The following is an 18,364-nucleotide window of genomic DNA, read 5'->3' as shown; positions in this document are numbered from 1 at the left end:
CAATGTAGCTGCCGGTAGTAGGGTGTCACGTGGTCAAATTTCTTTAGTCCAAAGATCAGTCTAACTGCTGCATTTTGCATCAGCTGTAGGCGTCGCATATTCTTTTGGGAAATTGCCAAATAGGGGATGTTACAGTAGTCAAGCAGACTTAGTACGAGGGATTGGACTAGGGTTCTGAATGCCGATATATCAAAATAAGCTTTAATGGATCTGAGTTTCCAGAGAGTAAAGAATCCCTTTCTGATTAAGGAGTCTACCTGGTCTTGCATGGTTAGGCATTGATCCAGAGTTATTCCTAGTATCTTTATGGAAGGCTGGATAGGCTATTGATACAAAGGGGTGATTTAGTGTCAAGCGGATGCGGTGAAGCAACAAAGAAAGTAATTTTTTCTGAATTAAGTTTGAGCCTAAAGTTTGTCATCCATTGTTTCATCACATTTATGGCTTCTGAAGCTTTGGAAATAGTTTCAGAGACAGAATTAGTGAATGGGATGATAATCGTAAAGTCATCTGCATAACTAAATAGTTTTATCCCCAGCTGGGTGAGCTGCGTGCCCAGTGAGGACATGTAGACATTGAAGAGCAATGGGGACAGTGGAGAACCAGTGCAGCTGATGGTAATAAGGGCTGACATGTTCCTGTTTTTTCAATCCAAAAATTAGGTGGACAGCTGTATTTTGGATCAGCCTTAATCTTCCTAGAATAGTTTTATAAGGTCCCAAATAAATGATATTACAGTAATCAAGAATAGACAAAATTAATGCCTTAACTAATAGTCTGAAGGAAGTGCTGGTCAAAATATTTTTTAATGGAACGCAGTTTCCATAATGCAGAGAAACATTTTTTAACAAGTATATCAGTGTATTCCCCCAGAGTTAGATGAATGTCCAAAATAACTCCTAAAATTTTAAGGAAAGGGACTATTGAGTATTCTTGCCTCTTAAATGAAGAGTTTTATCCATGAACAAGGCAGTTGCCAAGGCTGTATCAACAACATTTATCAAAAATTTTAGCTGGTCTGGCCAATCCAAGATGGTGGCAAACCTTCTGCTTCCACAGTCCGCAAGTTTGGTGAAACGTCTTGACTGCCCTCCTGAGTCACTCAGTCCCATTAGTCTGGCATCATGTATAACAAAGAGAACTTATGTCTTCTTTAGCGTTTGTGACACAAATAGACAAGAAAAGGCTCAACAATTTCTGCTTATAGATCCTGTAAACTGGAGAGATGATCCAAACTACCAGTATTTGAAGCAGTCAGCATCATAAATGACAGTAGTCAACAATTCTTCTGAAAGAGCAATTGCCTCATGCAGCAGTATAATTCAAGTCTCACAAAGAATGATTAGCAGAAGCAGCTCCTTCGCCTTGTTGCTCAGCACAGAAAGACCTATCCAACTTGCTCCAAAGCAGTAAGAGCAGATAGCATAGCTGGTTTTAAGAAAGGTTTGAACAAGTTCCCGGAGGAAAAGTCCATAGTCTGTTTTGACAAAGACATGGGGGAAGCCACTGCTTGACATGGATCCTTAGCATGGAATATTGCTACTCCTTGGGTTTTGGCCAGGTGTTAGTGACTTGGATTGGCCACTGTGAGAAGGGGCTTACTGGGCTTGATGGACCATTGGTCTTTCCTAGTAAGGCTATTCTCATGTTCATATTGATGAATACTGATTGAATTTAATAAGAACATAAGAATAGCCTTACTGGGTCAGACCAGTGGTCCATCAAGCCTAGTAAGCCTGTTCTCACGGTGGCCAATCCAGGTCACTAATACCTGGCCAAAACCCGAGGAGTGGCAATATTCCATGCTACCGATTCAGGGCAAGCAGTGGCTTCCCCCATGTCTTTCTCAATAACAGACCATTGAGTTTTCCTCCAGGAACTTGTCCATAGTCTGTTATTGAGAAAGACATGGGAGAACTGTCGTTCAGTGTTTGCACATAACTATCTTCAGCATTTGCACATGATGTCATCCACAGAGCCTGGTACAGACAGTATTAAAGTGTACTGTCACTTTAAGCTTCGATACTGCCCACACCGCGCACGTGTGAGTGCCTTCCTGCATAATGTTTGGTCACGGTACCTCAGTTGTTCATTTACTGCGTAGCGAAGAAGTTGTCCAAATGAGTTTGCCTTCCTGTTTGTTATTATTCTTTTCTTATTTTAGTATAAAAGTACTTTTTACTTAGTTCTTCTTTTTCGTTGAGTTTTTCAGCGTTTATTTTTCTCCTCAGTTCGGGCCTTAATCCCTCATTCAGCCTTTGGACACCAAACACGTCGAGTGTTTTTCTCTGGTGGTCATAACAATTGAGTCTTGATTTAGTCACAGGGAGGGAGGGGGAAGTATAGAAATAATGGGATAGAGATAATTTTATTTTATGTTCTGAGGGTTAATTTTTGGAAAATGGTATATGTTCATAAATATCTAATTATTTTTACATATTTTTATTGGATTAGATATTTTGAAGATAATATATACAATGGAAATTCAAATCTTTTCCTTAAATGTTAATGGCCTCAACCATCAAATTAAAAAGAAAAAAATGCTTACTTTTTTGAAAAAACAAAATGCCTATATATATTATATACAAGTAACACATCTATCAGCTATAGAATCAAAGAAATTGGAAGGAGATTGGGTGAAACATTGTTTTTTTGATCCTGCAGTGGGGAAAAAAGCTGGAGTTGTCATCTTAATAAATAAAAAATGTACAGCTAATTTGCAAACAATTGATTTTGATCTCCTGGGCATATGGTTACATGTAGAAATGAGCATGGAAAATAATACCCTGGCATTGTTTAATGTGTATGCCCCTAACTCGAACCAAAATGAATTTTTTAGAGCATTACAACAATTGATACTCCCACTGGCTGCTTCTAATATTGGAGTGGCTGGAGATTTTAATGCTGTTATGGATCCCTTGATGGATAAAAAACCTACAAAATGTATGAAATCATTAGGGTTAGATAATCTGGTTCAATCATGTGATTTGAAAGATATATGGCGGATACTTCATTTTGATGATCGGGAATTTTCTTTCTGTTCGCATGTTAATAAATCTTTTTCAAGAATAGATTATATTTTCATCTCAAATCAATTGGTTCAACAGGTGACACAAGCTTCCATAGATCCAATCATTTTGTCTGATCATGGTGGTGTGTGGATTGAATTTAAAGCTGCTGAACAGGAAAATAGTAGATCTGTTTGGAGATTTGATGATACATTGATTTCTGATTCAAAGTTTCTTGAGGACATTCAATTAAAAATGAATGATTTCTTTCAAATTAATATATCAGAAGAAATTTCCGTGGAAATATTATGGGATGCATTTAAGGCTACCATGAGAGGTAATATTATCTGATATTCAGCTTATATTAGAAAGCAACTTAAAGAACAATTTTCTAAATTGGAAAAAGAAATTAAAAATTTGGAGTCTAAATTAATTGAAAAATGGGAGCAAAATAATCTCCAAGCGTTATTAAAAGTAAAAGGTAAATATAATGAAATATCCTCAAAAATGGTAAGGAAACATTTGTTTTCCCAACAGACTTTGTATTATGGAAACTCAAATAAGGCGTGAAGATTATTGGTAAATTACTTAAAGCAAAGAAAAGGAAAACAAAAATTATTGCAATTAAAGATGAAAATGGGTATATATATATATATATATATATATATATATATATATATATATATTTATATATATACTAAAATTGGAAATATATTAAGTCAGTTTCTAAAATTTTATAAAGTCTTATATTCTTCCGAGCCTTATGATGATAGGGAAAAAGATGGATTAGAATTTTTAAAATTAATTAATGGTCTGAAAATTCCTGAACATATTAATTTATCTTATGATACAATTTTATTTGGTATGTCAATGAGGACACAGAGCCAAATTTTATCAAAAAATAACAAACTTTTACTGTTCATGACAGGAGTCGCCATACAACATATCACATCTAGTTGGAAGAATTGGAGTAGACTCAATTACTGTTTTTGGTGGAACTCGTGTCACATTTATAAAATGGAAAGAATAATTGTGATACAAAGAGGAAATTATAATAAATTTAAAGAGATCTGGGGGCCATTGACAAAGTATTGCAATGAATGAATGCATACCATTTTTCCAATATAAGTACAAGTGCAAATGAAGGATGGGGAGGGGATGTTTCTGAATTCGATTAAATATTTAATTCATTAGATAAGAATATTTATATGATATATTTGATTGTATATAGTATGGGAGGGGGGTTAAATCTTATATATTAATGTTAAAATGATAAGAAATTCAAGAGATATATACAATTCTATATGTCAACTATTTATACACTTGATGTAGGGGATAAAATGAATAAAGAATTAAAAAAAAAAGAATCCACTTGTATCCGTTCCACTCCACCGTGTTTTTTCCAAGCTGAAGAGCCCTAACCATTTTAGTCTTTCCTCATACGAGAGGAGTTCCATCCCCTTTACCATCTTGGTCGCTCTTCATTGAACCTTTTCTAGCGCCACTATATTTTTCTTGAGATAAGGAGACCAGAATTGAACGCAATACTCCAGATGAGGTCGCACCATGGAGTGATACAGAGGCATTATAACATTCTTAATCTTGTTAACCATCCCTTTTTTAATAATTTCTAGCATCCTGTTTCCTTTTTTGGCCGCCACCGCAATGCATATTCATTGGGGAAATCCTGAAAACCCGACTGTAATACGGCTCTCGAGGACCGGAGTTCCCTACCCTTGGTCTACAATGATACCCAGATCCTTTTCTTGGGCGCTAACCCCCAGGGTGGACCCTAGCATCCGATAACTGTGGTTCAGGTTATTCTTTCCAATGTGCATCACTTTGCATTTGTCCACATTAAATTTCATCTGCCATTTGGATGCCCAGTCTTCCAGTTTCCTAAGGTCCGCCTGCAATTTTTCACAATCCGCATGCGTTTTAACAACTTTAAATTTACAGATGACACTGAACTGTTCAATCACCTCACTCATCGTTCCAATTTCCAGATCATTTATAAAGAAGTTAAATAGCACCAGTCCCAGTACAGACCCCTGCAGCACTCCACTGTTTACTCTCCTCCATTGAGAAAAATGACCATTTAACCCTACCCTCTGTTTTCTATTTGATAACCAATTCCTAATCCACAACTGAACTTTGCCACCTATCCCATGACACTTTAATTTTCTCAGGAGCCTCTCATGAGGAACTTTATCAAAAGCTTTCAGAAAATCTAGATACACTATATCAACCGGCTCACCTTTATCCACATGTTTATTCAAACCTTCAAAGAAGTCAAGCAAATGTCCCTCAGCTGAACCCATGCTGACTCTGTCTCTTTAAATCATGTTTGTCTACATGTTGCACAATTTTATTTTTTATAATTGTTTCTACCATCTTGCCCGGCACAGAAGTAAGGCTTACTGTTTATAATTTCCGGGATCTCCCCTGGAGCCCTTTTTAAAAATCGGCTTAACATTGGCCTCCCTCCAATCTTCAGGTACTACAGACGATTTTAGTGACAGGTTACAGATCACTAACAGCAGGTCAGCAATTTCATGTTTGAGTTCTTTTAGTACTCTGGGATGTTAACCATCCGGACCTGGCGATTTATCACTTTTTAACTTCTTGATTTGGCTTAGTACATCTTCCAGATTCCCTGAGATTTCTTTCAGTTCCTCCGTATCATCACCCTTGAAAACCATTTCCAGTTCAGTTAGATCTCTTACATCTTCTTCTGTAAAAAACCAAAGCAAAGAATTAATTCAGTCTTTCCGCTAAGGTCTTATCCTCCCTGAGCACCCCTTTTGCTCCTTGATCATCCAACGGTCCCACAGATTCCCTCATAGGTTTTCTGCTTCTGATGTACCTAAAAAAAATTGCTGTGAGGTTTTTTGGTTCTTCCCACTCTTCATTGTGTCTCCAAAGTTGCAAATAGATCACATATGTTCCAAGTAGCTGAACCTTTACTATGGAACTCTGTTCTAGATTCTATCTATCTGACCTTTAATTTTTTGGCCTTTCAGTAAAGTTTGAAAGCCCATTTTTTTTTTACTTGCCTTTTCAAATTTGGTTACTTTGTAATCTTGTAATTGCTTGGATTTTTATTTTAAGGCACATGTGTAAGTTGTTTATTGTATGCTGTTATTTTAATAATCTGCTATGTTTTGTTTTAATTATTTATGTATCATTGTTATCTGCATAGATGGTTGATATGTGGGCTATAAGGCCCCGATTCTATAAAGGGTGCCTAAGTTATGCCTAAAGTTAGGCATGCTTTAGGTGTCCAATCTAAGTGGTTAATGAACCAATTAAGGGTCTTAAGTGATAATTGGTACTTAGCGCCCAAAGGACATAGATGCCACTTTGTAGACGCAGTCACAATTTCATGGACGCCCATGTTTAAAACTTGTGCCTAACTTGGTAGGCGTGGGTATGGAATGGGCGTGGTTTGGGCAATGACTTAATTTGGGCATCCTTAGATTCATTACATAACACTGAGTGACCTATGGCGTCCATATCATGCCTATATTTTGGAGTAGGGCTTATTTGTGAGGAAACATGGTAGCTCACTCTGTAGCACACTGGTTAAACCTACGGCCTTCTACCCTAATGTTGCTGGTCCGAATCCCAGTCACTCTCTGATGAAAGAGAAATAAATAAGAACATTAAACAGATTAAATTCACAGTACTACAATTATAATGAAAAACAGCACAAAATTGCCATTCTAATAACATAATAATAAAATATAACATTAAGGACATTGTTTGGACGTCTAAATCTCATCTAAAATCAGATTCTCTAAAGCAGTGTTTTTCAACCTTTTTACACCCGTGGACCGGCAGAAATAAAATAATTATTTTGTGGACCGGCAAACTACTAGGACTGAAATTAAAAAAACCCATTTCCACCCCATCTCCGCGAGCTCGGTCACCTCAGTAACTATAGAAAAATAGACAAATATAGTGCAAAATATAGACAGCAGATATAAATTCTCAAAACTGACACGTTTTGATCACTAAATTGAAAATAAAATCATTTTTCCTACCTTTGCTGTCTGGTGATTTCAGGAGTCTCTGGTTGCGTTTCCTTCTGTCTGTGTATCCTTTCTTTCATTTCTTTCTTTCTGCACTCAGGCCCAAGAATTGTCCCTTTCTATTCCCTCCCTCTTTCCTTCCTATGTCCTTAGTGCCCCCGGTGCCTCCTGCCCATGTCTTTAGTGTCCCCAGTGCCTCCTTCCCATGTCCTTAGTGTCCCTTCCTATGTTTTTAGTGCCCCCAGTACCTCCTTCCCATGTCTTTAGTGCCCCCAGTGCCTTCTTCCCATGTCCTTAGTGCCCCTTCCTGTTAGTGCCCCCAGTGCCTCCTTCCTATCTCTTTAGTGCCCCCAGTGCCTCCTTCCTATGTCCCTCTCACTGCCTTCCACACTTTGTCCCACCCCCGAAGCCAGCCTGCCTGCCTATATACCTCTCTCCCTCCCTTCCTGGCCAAAGCCAGCCTGCTTGCCTGCCTACCTCCTTCCCTCCCTGCCGCAAAAAAAAAAAAAAAAAAAGCCTCCCTCCTTCCTTTCCCCCAGTCCCCTGCTTTTATCATCCTGCTGTTGCTAAAGCTGACAGGAAGTCTTCTTTCCGACGTCAATTCTGACGTTGGAGAGGACGTTCTGGGCCAGCCAGGCAGGATTGGCTGGCCCAGAACGTCCTCTCAGAAGACTTCCTGTCAAACTTTAGCAGCAGCAGCAGGGCGGTAAGAGCAGGGGACCAGGGGAAAGGAAGGAGGGAGGCTTTTTTTTTTTTTTTTTGTGCGACAGGTAGGGACAGGAAATGATCGCCTGTCCTGTTGTCCCCGAGTAGGGACAATGGGACAGGAGGTCTGAAAATGGTCACCTTAATCTTGCCGGCCCTGTGCGGACCGGCAGAAATTTCCTGCGGACCGGCACTGGTCCGCGGAGCTGGCGATTGAAGAACAGTGCTCTAAAGGATGCCTATAAAGTTAGACTAAACACTAAACAGTGCTGAACATTGCTGAGCGCGATTCTACAAAGGGACACCTAACTTAGACACCTAAACGGCGCCTAACTTTAGACACGTTTTGCAGAATCAGGACCTAAGTGTCTTAAATAAATAAATAATACCATATTCCATCCTAAGCCATACCTTAAACTATTCCAGACAAACTACCGGACATGTGGTAGGCAAAGCGTGGGCATTCTTAGGTGTGGTGTGCCAAGTTTACACTTAAATTCCCGTCAGAAAATGATTTTACTTTCATTTTTATTTAAAGTATTACATTATTTCTTAGATTTTTATTTCTGGTTGCTTGTGTTTCGGTTAACAGAGTCTACTGTATATAAAAGTGAAGGTGATATGAGACAATCTTGCTCATTGTAGTGTTAATAACAACATTTTATTTTTTTGTGTTAGGGATCTCTAAAAGAAAAGACATTGGAAAACCTGGAGAAATATGTGGTTAAAGACGTAAGTTTAGCTCCTGTGTTACCTCTTATATTTTAGTGTACATTGGAATGGAAAGGTGTTCATTAGTTTGTTTTGCATTTCTATTCTAGCATTGTGGTGTGGTCAGACTGTGAAATTTACATTTATTTAATTTTAGGCAAAGCTGCCTTTGCTGCTGAGTCGTATGAATGAAGTTGGGAAGGTATTTCTTGCAACCAACAGTGACTATAAATATACTGACGTAAGTGTTAAATATTTATGCAACTTTTTGAGATTCACAGATGAGAACCACAGTATTTTAACTGGTGACGGGTTAACTGAATACCCAGCTTTTGTCTTATAAGTTAGGTTTTTTTTTTACCTCTAGGTTTTGTCCTTTTCATATATATTCACTTTAAGTTGCTTTAAAACCTAAATTCCAAGCAACAATGGATTAAAGAACAGGATTATTGCATAAGGGCATGTCTGAAGGATTGTTGCCTATTTGGTAACATGAGTGTGCTTTAACTTTTAGAGTATGTATTACATTACATTACATTAGGGATTTCTATTCCGCCATTATCTTGCAGTTCAAGGCGGATTACAAAAGAATTATCCAAGATGTATTATAACAAGAACTTACAAAAAAAAAAAAAAAAAAAACTTTTTAAAGAGTTTGAACATTAAAACTAAATAAAAATTCTCATTTGACAGGCAGGATGAATCGGCCAAGCAAGTGGGTGATATTATATGATAGCATAAAAAATAAAGTAGTTCTCTAAGCGTTCAGAAATAACTATAAAACATTTCTGAGTATACACGTACCTTCCCATGCAGGATACCTCTGCAAAGGTACATCAGTTATCTTTTTTCCACTCTTTCCAATGACCATTCCCATAGGTCTTTTATCCTTGCAGCTTAACAGCTAAAAATTTGTCTTTCCATCTTTGTTTTTATTTTCTTAATTTGTCTTCATTTTCTATTATTTAAAACATATGTATACCTCCAGAAAAGAAGTCCCCATTTTCTTTTCTTTTTTCCCCCTATCTTATAGAGCAATAGAGTTCAGCTGGGTGGTCTGCTGTTAGGTATGTCCAAGGTCAAGCCAGGTTTCAATAGGTTCCCTATTTCTAATAAGAAAATTAGCACAGCAGATGGTTGTTAAATCAGCTTCTTTGCCTTAGACTAGTCAATGATAAGAATTGTTATAGTTGTGGTAGGATATCTTCAAGGGTCCACTCCCTTACGATGCTAAATTTGGCAGAACATTTTGCAACACAGAACTATAACACAAAGCAAAATATGCTGATAAATGATAGAATCCAAGTTATTCCTGATCTAGGGAGTATGATATCCATCCTGTACACAGTGGCTTTTGTTGTCCTGTCATGGTCAGGGAATATCAAGGCTCTGTGCAATATTGAACATTCATCAGCATGGTATCAAAAAGTTAGCACTATTTCTCAGCTTCATGGCTCTGAAAAGGAGTGGCACTATGAGAATTTAGTTACTATGAAACTTAATGTTTTGAAACTCAACATTGGTACTGAGCTTAACATTAGGAAACTCAACATTAGTATTGAGTTCTTGATACAGAGGCACTTCATATCTGGCAGATCCTCTGTACCATCAAGCATATAAAGAGTTGGTGCAGAATCATCCATGCCAATATCTTGGTGTTGGTACTGTGTCCCAAAGTTTGGAACTGAATGATGAGTACCATGCTCTCAGTGTAGATATTACATAAACCAGTCACTCAGTTACACAAAGGTTCTGACTGTAGAAAGAGTCCAGACAAATTTAAAAAAAAACCCAGAGTATTATAAGAGGACCTCTCCTTCCAAGAGAACTAAGATTCCAGCTTCTAGACCACATTTAACCGCACATTCTGAAGAGAGTGCTTCATCAGTAAAGAAACAAAGGCTTCACCAAGGGTTCTAGTAATGGAAGCAGATGAACCATCACCTTCCTAATCTCTTTCCACTCATACGTAGCACCTGCTTAAAGTAGCAGGAGCTCTCTTTCCGAAGGATTTTTGTTTTACTTTCAGCTCTTGCACATTGTAAGAATGCCTCTCTCATTACTTCAGCCTCAGATCACACGTGCTCAAAGATCACATGAACCTGTGCAGTAAGTAGATAAGCAGTTTCTCACATGTGGATGGCATCCCTGACAGAGCCCTGGTGCCTATCCCTTTAAGAAGTCTTTGGTAGACCCGCACAATAAGTGCCTTCCCACCTGCTGGAGTCACAAGAGACCACCAATCCTTTTCTCTCTGAGGATGTGTCAGACACGTGCTACTCATGGTACAGTTTTCTTCAGGTTTTTGTCTTGTTTTTCTTCATTCATTGTGCCTTCCTGCACTGTATTCTCTTTAGAGCAGGGGTCTCAAAGTCCCTCCTTGAGGGCCGCAATCCAGTCAGGATTTCCCCAATGAATATGCATGAGATCTATGCGCATGCACTGCTTTCAATACATATTCATTGGGGAAATCTTGAAAACCTGACTAGATTGCGGCCCTCAAGGAGGGACTTTGAGATCCCTGCTTTAGAGTGTCTGACCATTACTCCCCTTCCCTCCCTTCATTTAGCTTTTCAGCACTTTTGATTACCTTCTATTTTAGGCCTGGGATTCCAGCCAGGTCTCTGTCTATTTGTCCTCCCTGCACCACCAAGTCATTTGATTTTACTGTATCTATTTTTTCTTCAATGTCACTGAAGCCAGACAGTGGGTTCAAAAAGTGTACTTTGTATACTCAGACCATGTTGGTCAGTGACCAACATGAGGAGTTCAAGTATCTAGGCAGGGACCATTATCCTCTAACCTGTACTCTCTGTTCTCAAATACAGAAGAGGACAGTGAAATCTAGGCAGGTGGTCTGAAAGAGGATCTTTGCCCTTAGAAGTCCTTCAGCATTGAGAGCATCAGTCTTACCTCAGGAGCTGTACTGGACATTAGCAATGCTCCAACACTAAGGACATCTATGCCTGCCTCAAAGCTAAGTGCTGGTGGGCCCACGAATCATCAAGTTCACTCAGACCTGACACTGAGGAAGCATTTGGATTTGGTATCATTCTTTTCAACAGCAGAGGAGCCCGATGCCAAGCACTGTGCAATGTCAAAGAAGCATTGCCATTGGTCCTTGGCATGTGGTGCCAGGAGCTCTGGGGCATTGACATTGTTGACACCTGAGAAGCATCAGCACCGTGGCCCTCCACCACCATGGTAGCGGTGCCAACCCACCAGTCTTCCTGAGGCTGAGACCTAGTTCTTGAATCAGCACTGACACCTTCTCAGGCTGTGGCCACATTGGCACTGCCCCCATCTTTTCTGTGCCTGCCTTCAAGAAACAGATCCAAGCCTTGCTTCGGGAGGGGCTGGAGCACCTCATGAGATCACATTGATGTCTGTGTGGAACACTGTCAAAGACTTTGCTAAAATCTAATTATACCACATCTAGCACACTCCCTCTATCCAATTCTCTGGTCACCCAGTCAAAGAAATTGATCAGATTTGTCTGACAAGACCTATCTCTAGGAATCCATGTTGCCTCTGGTACTATAATCCACAGGATTCCTGAAACTTCACCATTCTCTGTTTTAAAAGTGTTTCCATTAATTTGCTTACCACAGAAATAAGACTTACCGGCCTCTAATTCCCTACTTCTTCCTTATTTCTACTTTTGTGGAGCGGGACTATATCTGCCCTTTCTGAAGAAGGTGAACTCTTATGTACCTACAGAGGCTCCTAAGTCCAAGAAATCCTGATATTGGTCCTCTAGAAAAATTTCTCAGAACAATTGCACACTAGTTGCAGCAACAATAATTGGTTCTTTTTTTTTTTTATTTTTTTTTTGTAATTTTTTATTTATTTAATTATACATTCTTATTTTACAAGAATTAATTCTTGTTACATTAAATACAGGGAAAAAAAATTTTAACACAATAATACTTTTACCAGAAACATCATGATGATAAACCCCTTCTTAGACCACAATAAGCAGGAGATGACCAAAACTAAAATTAGAGAGAAATTTAGAGGAATAATACAAAAAAGAAAGGCTTAATGTATCTAGCACCCATTACTATTATTATCCCTTAATCCTTAATCCTTGATGATCTGCTTAACATCTAGAAATTCCTTCAGATGGTTAGGAGAGAAAAAAACATATTTAACACCTAAGTACCTAACCAGGCATTTGCATGGATGCCCCAATAAAAATGTTGCTCCGATATTTATAGTCTGTTGTCGCATTGCAAGAAATTCTTTCCTTCGTTCTTGTGTGGTTTTAGCTACGTCAGGATATATCCATATTTTCCGACCCCCAAATAATTTTTGGGAATTTTTGAAAAACAATTTCATAATCATATTCACATCCTGTTCAAAGACAAATGATACTAGTAATGTTGCTCTGTCCATTTCAGATGTTATCGTTTGTTCCAGTAAAGCCGTCACATTTGCAAAATCTATCACATTTGTCTCTCCTTCTCTTACTTTCCCAATCTCATTTCCATCTTCATTTACCTCTCCTTTTCCATCAGGCATCTTTTTATTTGGTAGGTAATAAATTTTATTAATTGGAGGAATACATTTTGAAGAAATTTCCAAATTCTCAATGAGGTATCTTTTCAGCAAATCAATAGGTAACATTCCTGAAGTTTGAGGAAAATTTAGAAAGCGGAGATTCAAACGCCTATTAAAATTTTCAAATTGTTCTAATCCCTAGATTCCCCCCACCCCAATTCTCTTCTGCTCCCTCAGGGTCTTTAACACCATACAAACCATCCACTTATCCTTCTAGGGGTTTCTACTCAGACACATTTCCTTTTTACATTTGAAGCTGTCTCTAAAGAGTTCCTACTGCTGCTAAGTCTTTTCTGTTTTATCCTGGTAAATTGCTGTTGGCTTTAGCATCAAATATATATGATCTAATCTACCAAATGCCCTGCCTATTGGAAAAACTTCAGTTTGCCTCAGCTTTCTGCCATCATTATAGGAGCAGTCATGTCCACATACATGAGGACTAGAGCATTGTCTGCTTCCATTCCTGAGGCTATCCAGTTTAGCAGCATCTTTCTCTCTCATCTGCTTTTCTGTGCTAATCTTCAACACTTCCCTTACTGCCCCCATCATCTCATTCTAAAACAGGTGAATTTTTAGACAGTTTCACCAGATATGCCTAAATGTCTCCAGCAGGCTGTCTTTATCTGAAAAACATTTTTTAACTTAGTAAATGTATCATTCTATCAGTATAACATTTTATGTTCATTTTCTACTGTCAAGCTCTACTTTAAAAGCAGGTGATCAAATGTTGCTTCCCTCTCATTTTCCCCAAATACTTGCCCTTGTCCTCTTCCCGTCTTTTAGGAACTTAAGGATTTGTTCACACAGCTGCATATATGTGAGATATTTCCCATCCCCATCCCCTTTGTTTGACCCATTCCCAAGGTAGTTCTATAACGGTGGTCTCGAACACGTGGCCCAGGGGCCACATGCGGCTCGCCAGGAAAGATTTATAAACTATAAAGAGTTTTACCCAGAACTTCCTCTCCGATGGCAGAATTGAGAAGGAAGGGAGAAGGAAGGCTGATCGGCCCGGTAGATTGTGAAGGCAATGCGAGTCTATCATGAAGCTCTGCGATCGACTCATTTTGTCTTCGAGATCTACCGGTCAGATATTTTAAGAGTTTATTGCAGTGATTGGATGGTGAGACCTTACATGTAGGTTTGTCCTATATAGTCTCTTTATCCCTGAGTATTAACTTTTATAAGCCGAGGGGCTGAAGCACCTGTGTGTCCCGGCAGCTTCCAGACCTGGTCTCGAGGGGGGTAAGTTCTGGCATCCTCTTCTGCTTTATAGCACTGGACCACCAGAATAATAATAATAAAAAGGTAAGGGGGGCCTGCCTGGAGCCCTGCCTGCCTACCACTATACCTGCCCTGTACCCTGTCCTGGCCTACCACTAGACCACCAGAGGGGGGACTGGATACAGGGCAGAGCGGTGGGCAGAATTATTTTTCCTTGGTTTTTCCTCCTCTACGGGGGGAGGGGTGTGTCTTATAGAACAAAAAATACAGTATATATTGCAACTTGTGAGTACTGTTTAGTCTAGTTTTTCTGGATTTTTCAAATCAGTGGCAATTCACCTTCCCAGATCTCATTGATAAGTGAGTTTTTACTTTACCCCTTGTTCATTCTTTGACTGAAGTCCTGCTTCACAGTGCAGCCAAAAAAACATAATGATGCCAGTCCTCAAGCCGCTCCTCTGAAGATTGAAGGTCAGCTCTCAGACTATGTGGAGGCCTGGGAACAGATAAGGATCACCCTCTAGGTCCTGGAGATTATCAGGGTTCCAGTTCCATAGTACTTGATCACTTCCTTGACTTAATCAGAAGCTTAAGTGCAGGCTGTTAGGCATCAATAGCAGTCTTTCTGGGTGTTCAGGGTGCCAGCTATTACTTTGCCTTTCCCCATTTGTAGATTTCATCAGTGGTCTGGCCAGAGAAGGTAGAAGTCCAAGCAGCTTTATCATTGTTGCTAGATATTCAAGCCATAGAACAAATTCCTTCAGAAGACTCAGGCTCAGGCAGAAATTCAATATACTTTGGCATACAAAAGAGCAACAAAAAAAGAAATCCAACCGAATCTGCAGAAAAACCACCAAAACAGGAAAACCAAACAAAAACTGCAGACAATGTACACGATGCAGGCAAGAATTTATTGTACCAAAAGTTAAAATGCAGTAATAAAAAACCTTTTATTACTGCAGTTTTTTATTACTGCATTTTAACTTTTGGTACAATAAATTCTTGCCTGCATCATGTACATTGTCTGCAGTTTTTGTTTGGTTTTCATATACTTTGGCATGCCATTTAATCATTTCTGTTGCCAGCTTTTTCGGCTCCTTTTATATTTCTGAATGTGCTACTTTCCTCCTACTTTGGACTTATGGGAAATTTATGCAGATTAGTAATATTTTAGTGATGTCACCTGTTATTTAAAGCAAGGCTTTCTAGCAGTTGAGGCTTCGCATTTGAGACACTGTTTTTGTTGCTGTCATTCCGCATACTTTTTCAGCCAAATACAAATACTGAATACCAATAATAGACATTGAGCTTTAACATAACAAATAATAAAAGAAACAACATGAAATCAAGGGTCAAGTGTTTATTTCAGTAGGATTCAGCACAGTAGAGCCCCAGATTATTTATATTCAAATTTAAATCGCTATAGTGGGCAGACTGGATGGGCCTTGGCCCTTATCTGCCGTCTATTTCTATGTTTCTATGTTTCTATTTAGCTGAACATTAATAATGTATTCGGGACAGGATTGAATTGAATACAAATATTTGGTACAGCCCTAATCTGTACAATACATGTTTTGTAATGAGTAATATATTTTTTTCCAGAAAATTATGACTTACTTGTTTGACTTCCCGCATGGACCAAAGGTACGTGTGATGTTTTAATTTATTTTTAATTAATGTTGGTTTTCTGGTATTTTTGAAGATCATCTTGATATTTATATTATGAAACTGAATAACCTTTTAACAAAAGGAGCAGGTACAAAAATTAAAAGTTTACAGAAGACATGGTGATTGTTTAAAAACATTACCTTGGAATACCAGATAAATTGTATTCTACATTTTACAGTAAGTCAAGACCAAATTAATTTCAGCATGATTAAATGATGCAGTGAAATAATTTATTAAAGGCAACAAATAACTTTTAAAGAACAAAAAACAAGACCAGGTGAGGAAAATAAAAAAGAAGCACCATGGCACCTGCATTAGGGATCCGTGCCTAACTTTTATTTATTGGCTTAATTGGCATGGAAATTGACCAAGCTGGTTTTCAGCCATTAACCCCCCCCCCCCCCAAACATTAAACAATTTAAGAGTTTGGCGCTAAACTCTTAGGACACCTAGCAACACCTAAGTGGAGGCACCCTCCCACACCTAAGGGTGCACAAAGACACCTATCTCGGGGCGTGGCTTGGAGCGCGCACGATATGGCAGCTTAACCGCAGAGCTCCTGAGTCCCAGGCAACAACTGAATAAAATAAAACTATTTATTTACTTGTCCGACTTAAAAATAATAAAAATCAACGGCGGAAATGGCAGCGATAAGGCAAGGAAAAAATGAAAAACCTTGTACTTCGGGAGTGTCGGCAAAAAGGTCAAAGGTAACCCCTGTATCGCCGTCCAGCGTACCAATCCCGCTGGAAGCAGATGAAATTAATGAAAAAGCTGACATCATGGCGGAATTATTTAAAATCAAAATAATGCTGACTGATAATGCCAACAAATTATCAGAAGTGAAGGAAGAGTTGATTAACCTGAAACAAGAAATCCAAACTGACAGACAAAGAATGTCTGTGATGGAGGAAAGAATCTGTCAGTTGGAAACTTTCACACAAAAGTGTGAAGAGGAAAAGAAAAATGTAACAGCCTTAAAAAATCAACTAATTGATATGGAGAATCGAGGAAAAAGAAAGAATATTAGAATCCTTGGCTTAGCTGAAAATATTGAAGGAGAAAACCCTATACAGTTCTTGGAAAATCTTTTGCCTAAACTGCTGCAGCTGAATTCTAAATGGCCGTTGGAGATAGAACGTGCCCACAGAATCCCCACAAGAAAACAAACAAACCAGACAGCTCCTAGACCTCTGATCTTCAAAGTATTAAGATACCAACAAGCATTTGAGATCTTAAAAGTGGCAAAAGCAAATAAAAACCTAAACTATAAAGGATCTAAACTGATTTTTGTTCCTGACTTTGCTAAAGATACTGCAAATATAAGGAAACAATTCCTTACATTCAGACAACAATTAAAAGAAAAGGGCTACATGTATGGTCTTTACTATCCGTCTACAATGAGAATTTCTACAGGAAATAAATCTATGTATTTTCAAGATCCTGCTAAACTGAAAGAATTTTTGACACAAGAAGAACCAATGTCTACATAATAAAGCAGAATAAAGCAAATTTATCTAATGAAAATAGATGGAAATAAAGAAAGAAAAAAGAAGAGGAACTAATGTCTACATATAATCAGAATAAAATGGAAGTTTCATCTGAAGAAAGGATATAGAAAATGCAAGATAAAATAAGAATGACAATTTTTGATTCAAATTTTATTACAATATATTGAATTTTATGACTTAAATTAATTTTTGATTTTATTCCATCCATTTAAAAAAAAAAAATATTTTATAATTTTTGATTCAATTATTATTAATATATTGGATGTTATGATAAATTTACATTATAATTGAATTGAATACTATTATAGAATTATTGCATATATATTTAATACTGCTATTATTAATTGGAAAAAAAAAAAAAATTATTTTAGATTTGATTAAATGAGTGTGGAAATTATTATAACATAGATATTTAATTCCTATACATATTAGGTTATTATAAATGATGATGTTTAAAAATGTTATTATTACAATATGATATATGGAATTAGAATTATATTTTACATATATTAAATTTGAGAAGTTTGCCATAATGGGTAAAAACTAAGGATAACATTTTCTAGTATATTAGAGGCAAAAAAATCTGCAAGACAGTCAATCAGTTGTACCACAAAAAAGACTAGTCAATAGATGAAACACCAAATTACCGTGTTTTCTCGAAAATAAGCCCTAGCATGATTTTCGGGTAGGTTTTAATATAAGACCTACCCCAAAAATAAGCCCTAGTTGAAGCACTGGATTCACCATCAGCAGCACTCCCCCCCCCCCCAGCTGCCTCAATCAAGCAGTGCAATCTAGGGGAGGGTCAGAAGAAAAGCATGGAGGTAGGAAATCTATGGCAATGCTATGTATATAAGCTTCTTTTTTGGTGGTTGGTCTCTTTCGTACTGTTTGCTAAATGTTACTTTTGATAACAATGTTAATGTACCAAAAAAAAAAG

At 37.9% G+C, this 18,364-nt stretch overlaps 1 protein-coding gene across 8 annotated transcripts in view; it reads left to right on the top strand.

Annotated features, from left to right (window-relative positions):
- The window catches only part of NT5C2 (5'-nucleotidase, cytosolic II), a 272,125-nt gene that overhangs the window by 179,881 nt on the left and 73,880 nt on the right, over positions 1-18,364 (top strand). For all 8 annotated transcript variants that reach the window (XM_033942075.1, XM_033942078.1, XM_033942077.1 and 5 more), the window contains 3 exons: positions 8,426-8,479; positions 8,616-8,699; positions 15,848-15,889. In XM_033942075.1, coding sequence (XP_033797966.1) covers positions 8,426-8,479; positions 8,616-8,699; positions 15,848-15,889 — 180 coding nt within the window. The remainder of the gene's footprint in view (positions 1-8,425; positions 8,480-8,615; positions 8,700-15,847; positions 15,890-18,364) is intronic.

The sequence above is a fragment of the Geotrypetes seraphini genome, chromosome 4 (genome assembly GCF_902459505.1).
Source record: "Geotrypetes seraphini chromosome 4, aGeoSer1.1, whole genome shotgun sequence".
Lineage (NCBI taxonomy): Eukaryota > Metazoa > Chordata > Amphibia > Gymnophiona > Dermophiidae > Geotrypetes > Geotrypetes seraphini.
The sequence above is the reverse complement of the archived record's forward strand: the minus strand, read 5'-3'. Positions and strand labels throughout refer to the sequence as shown.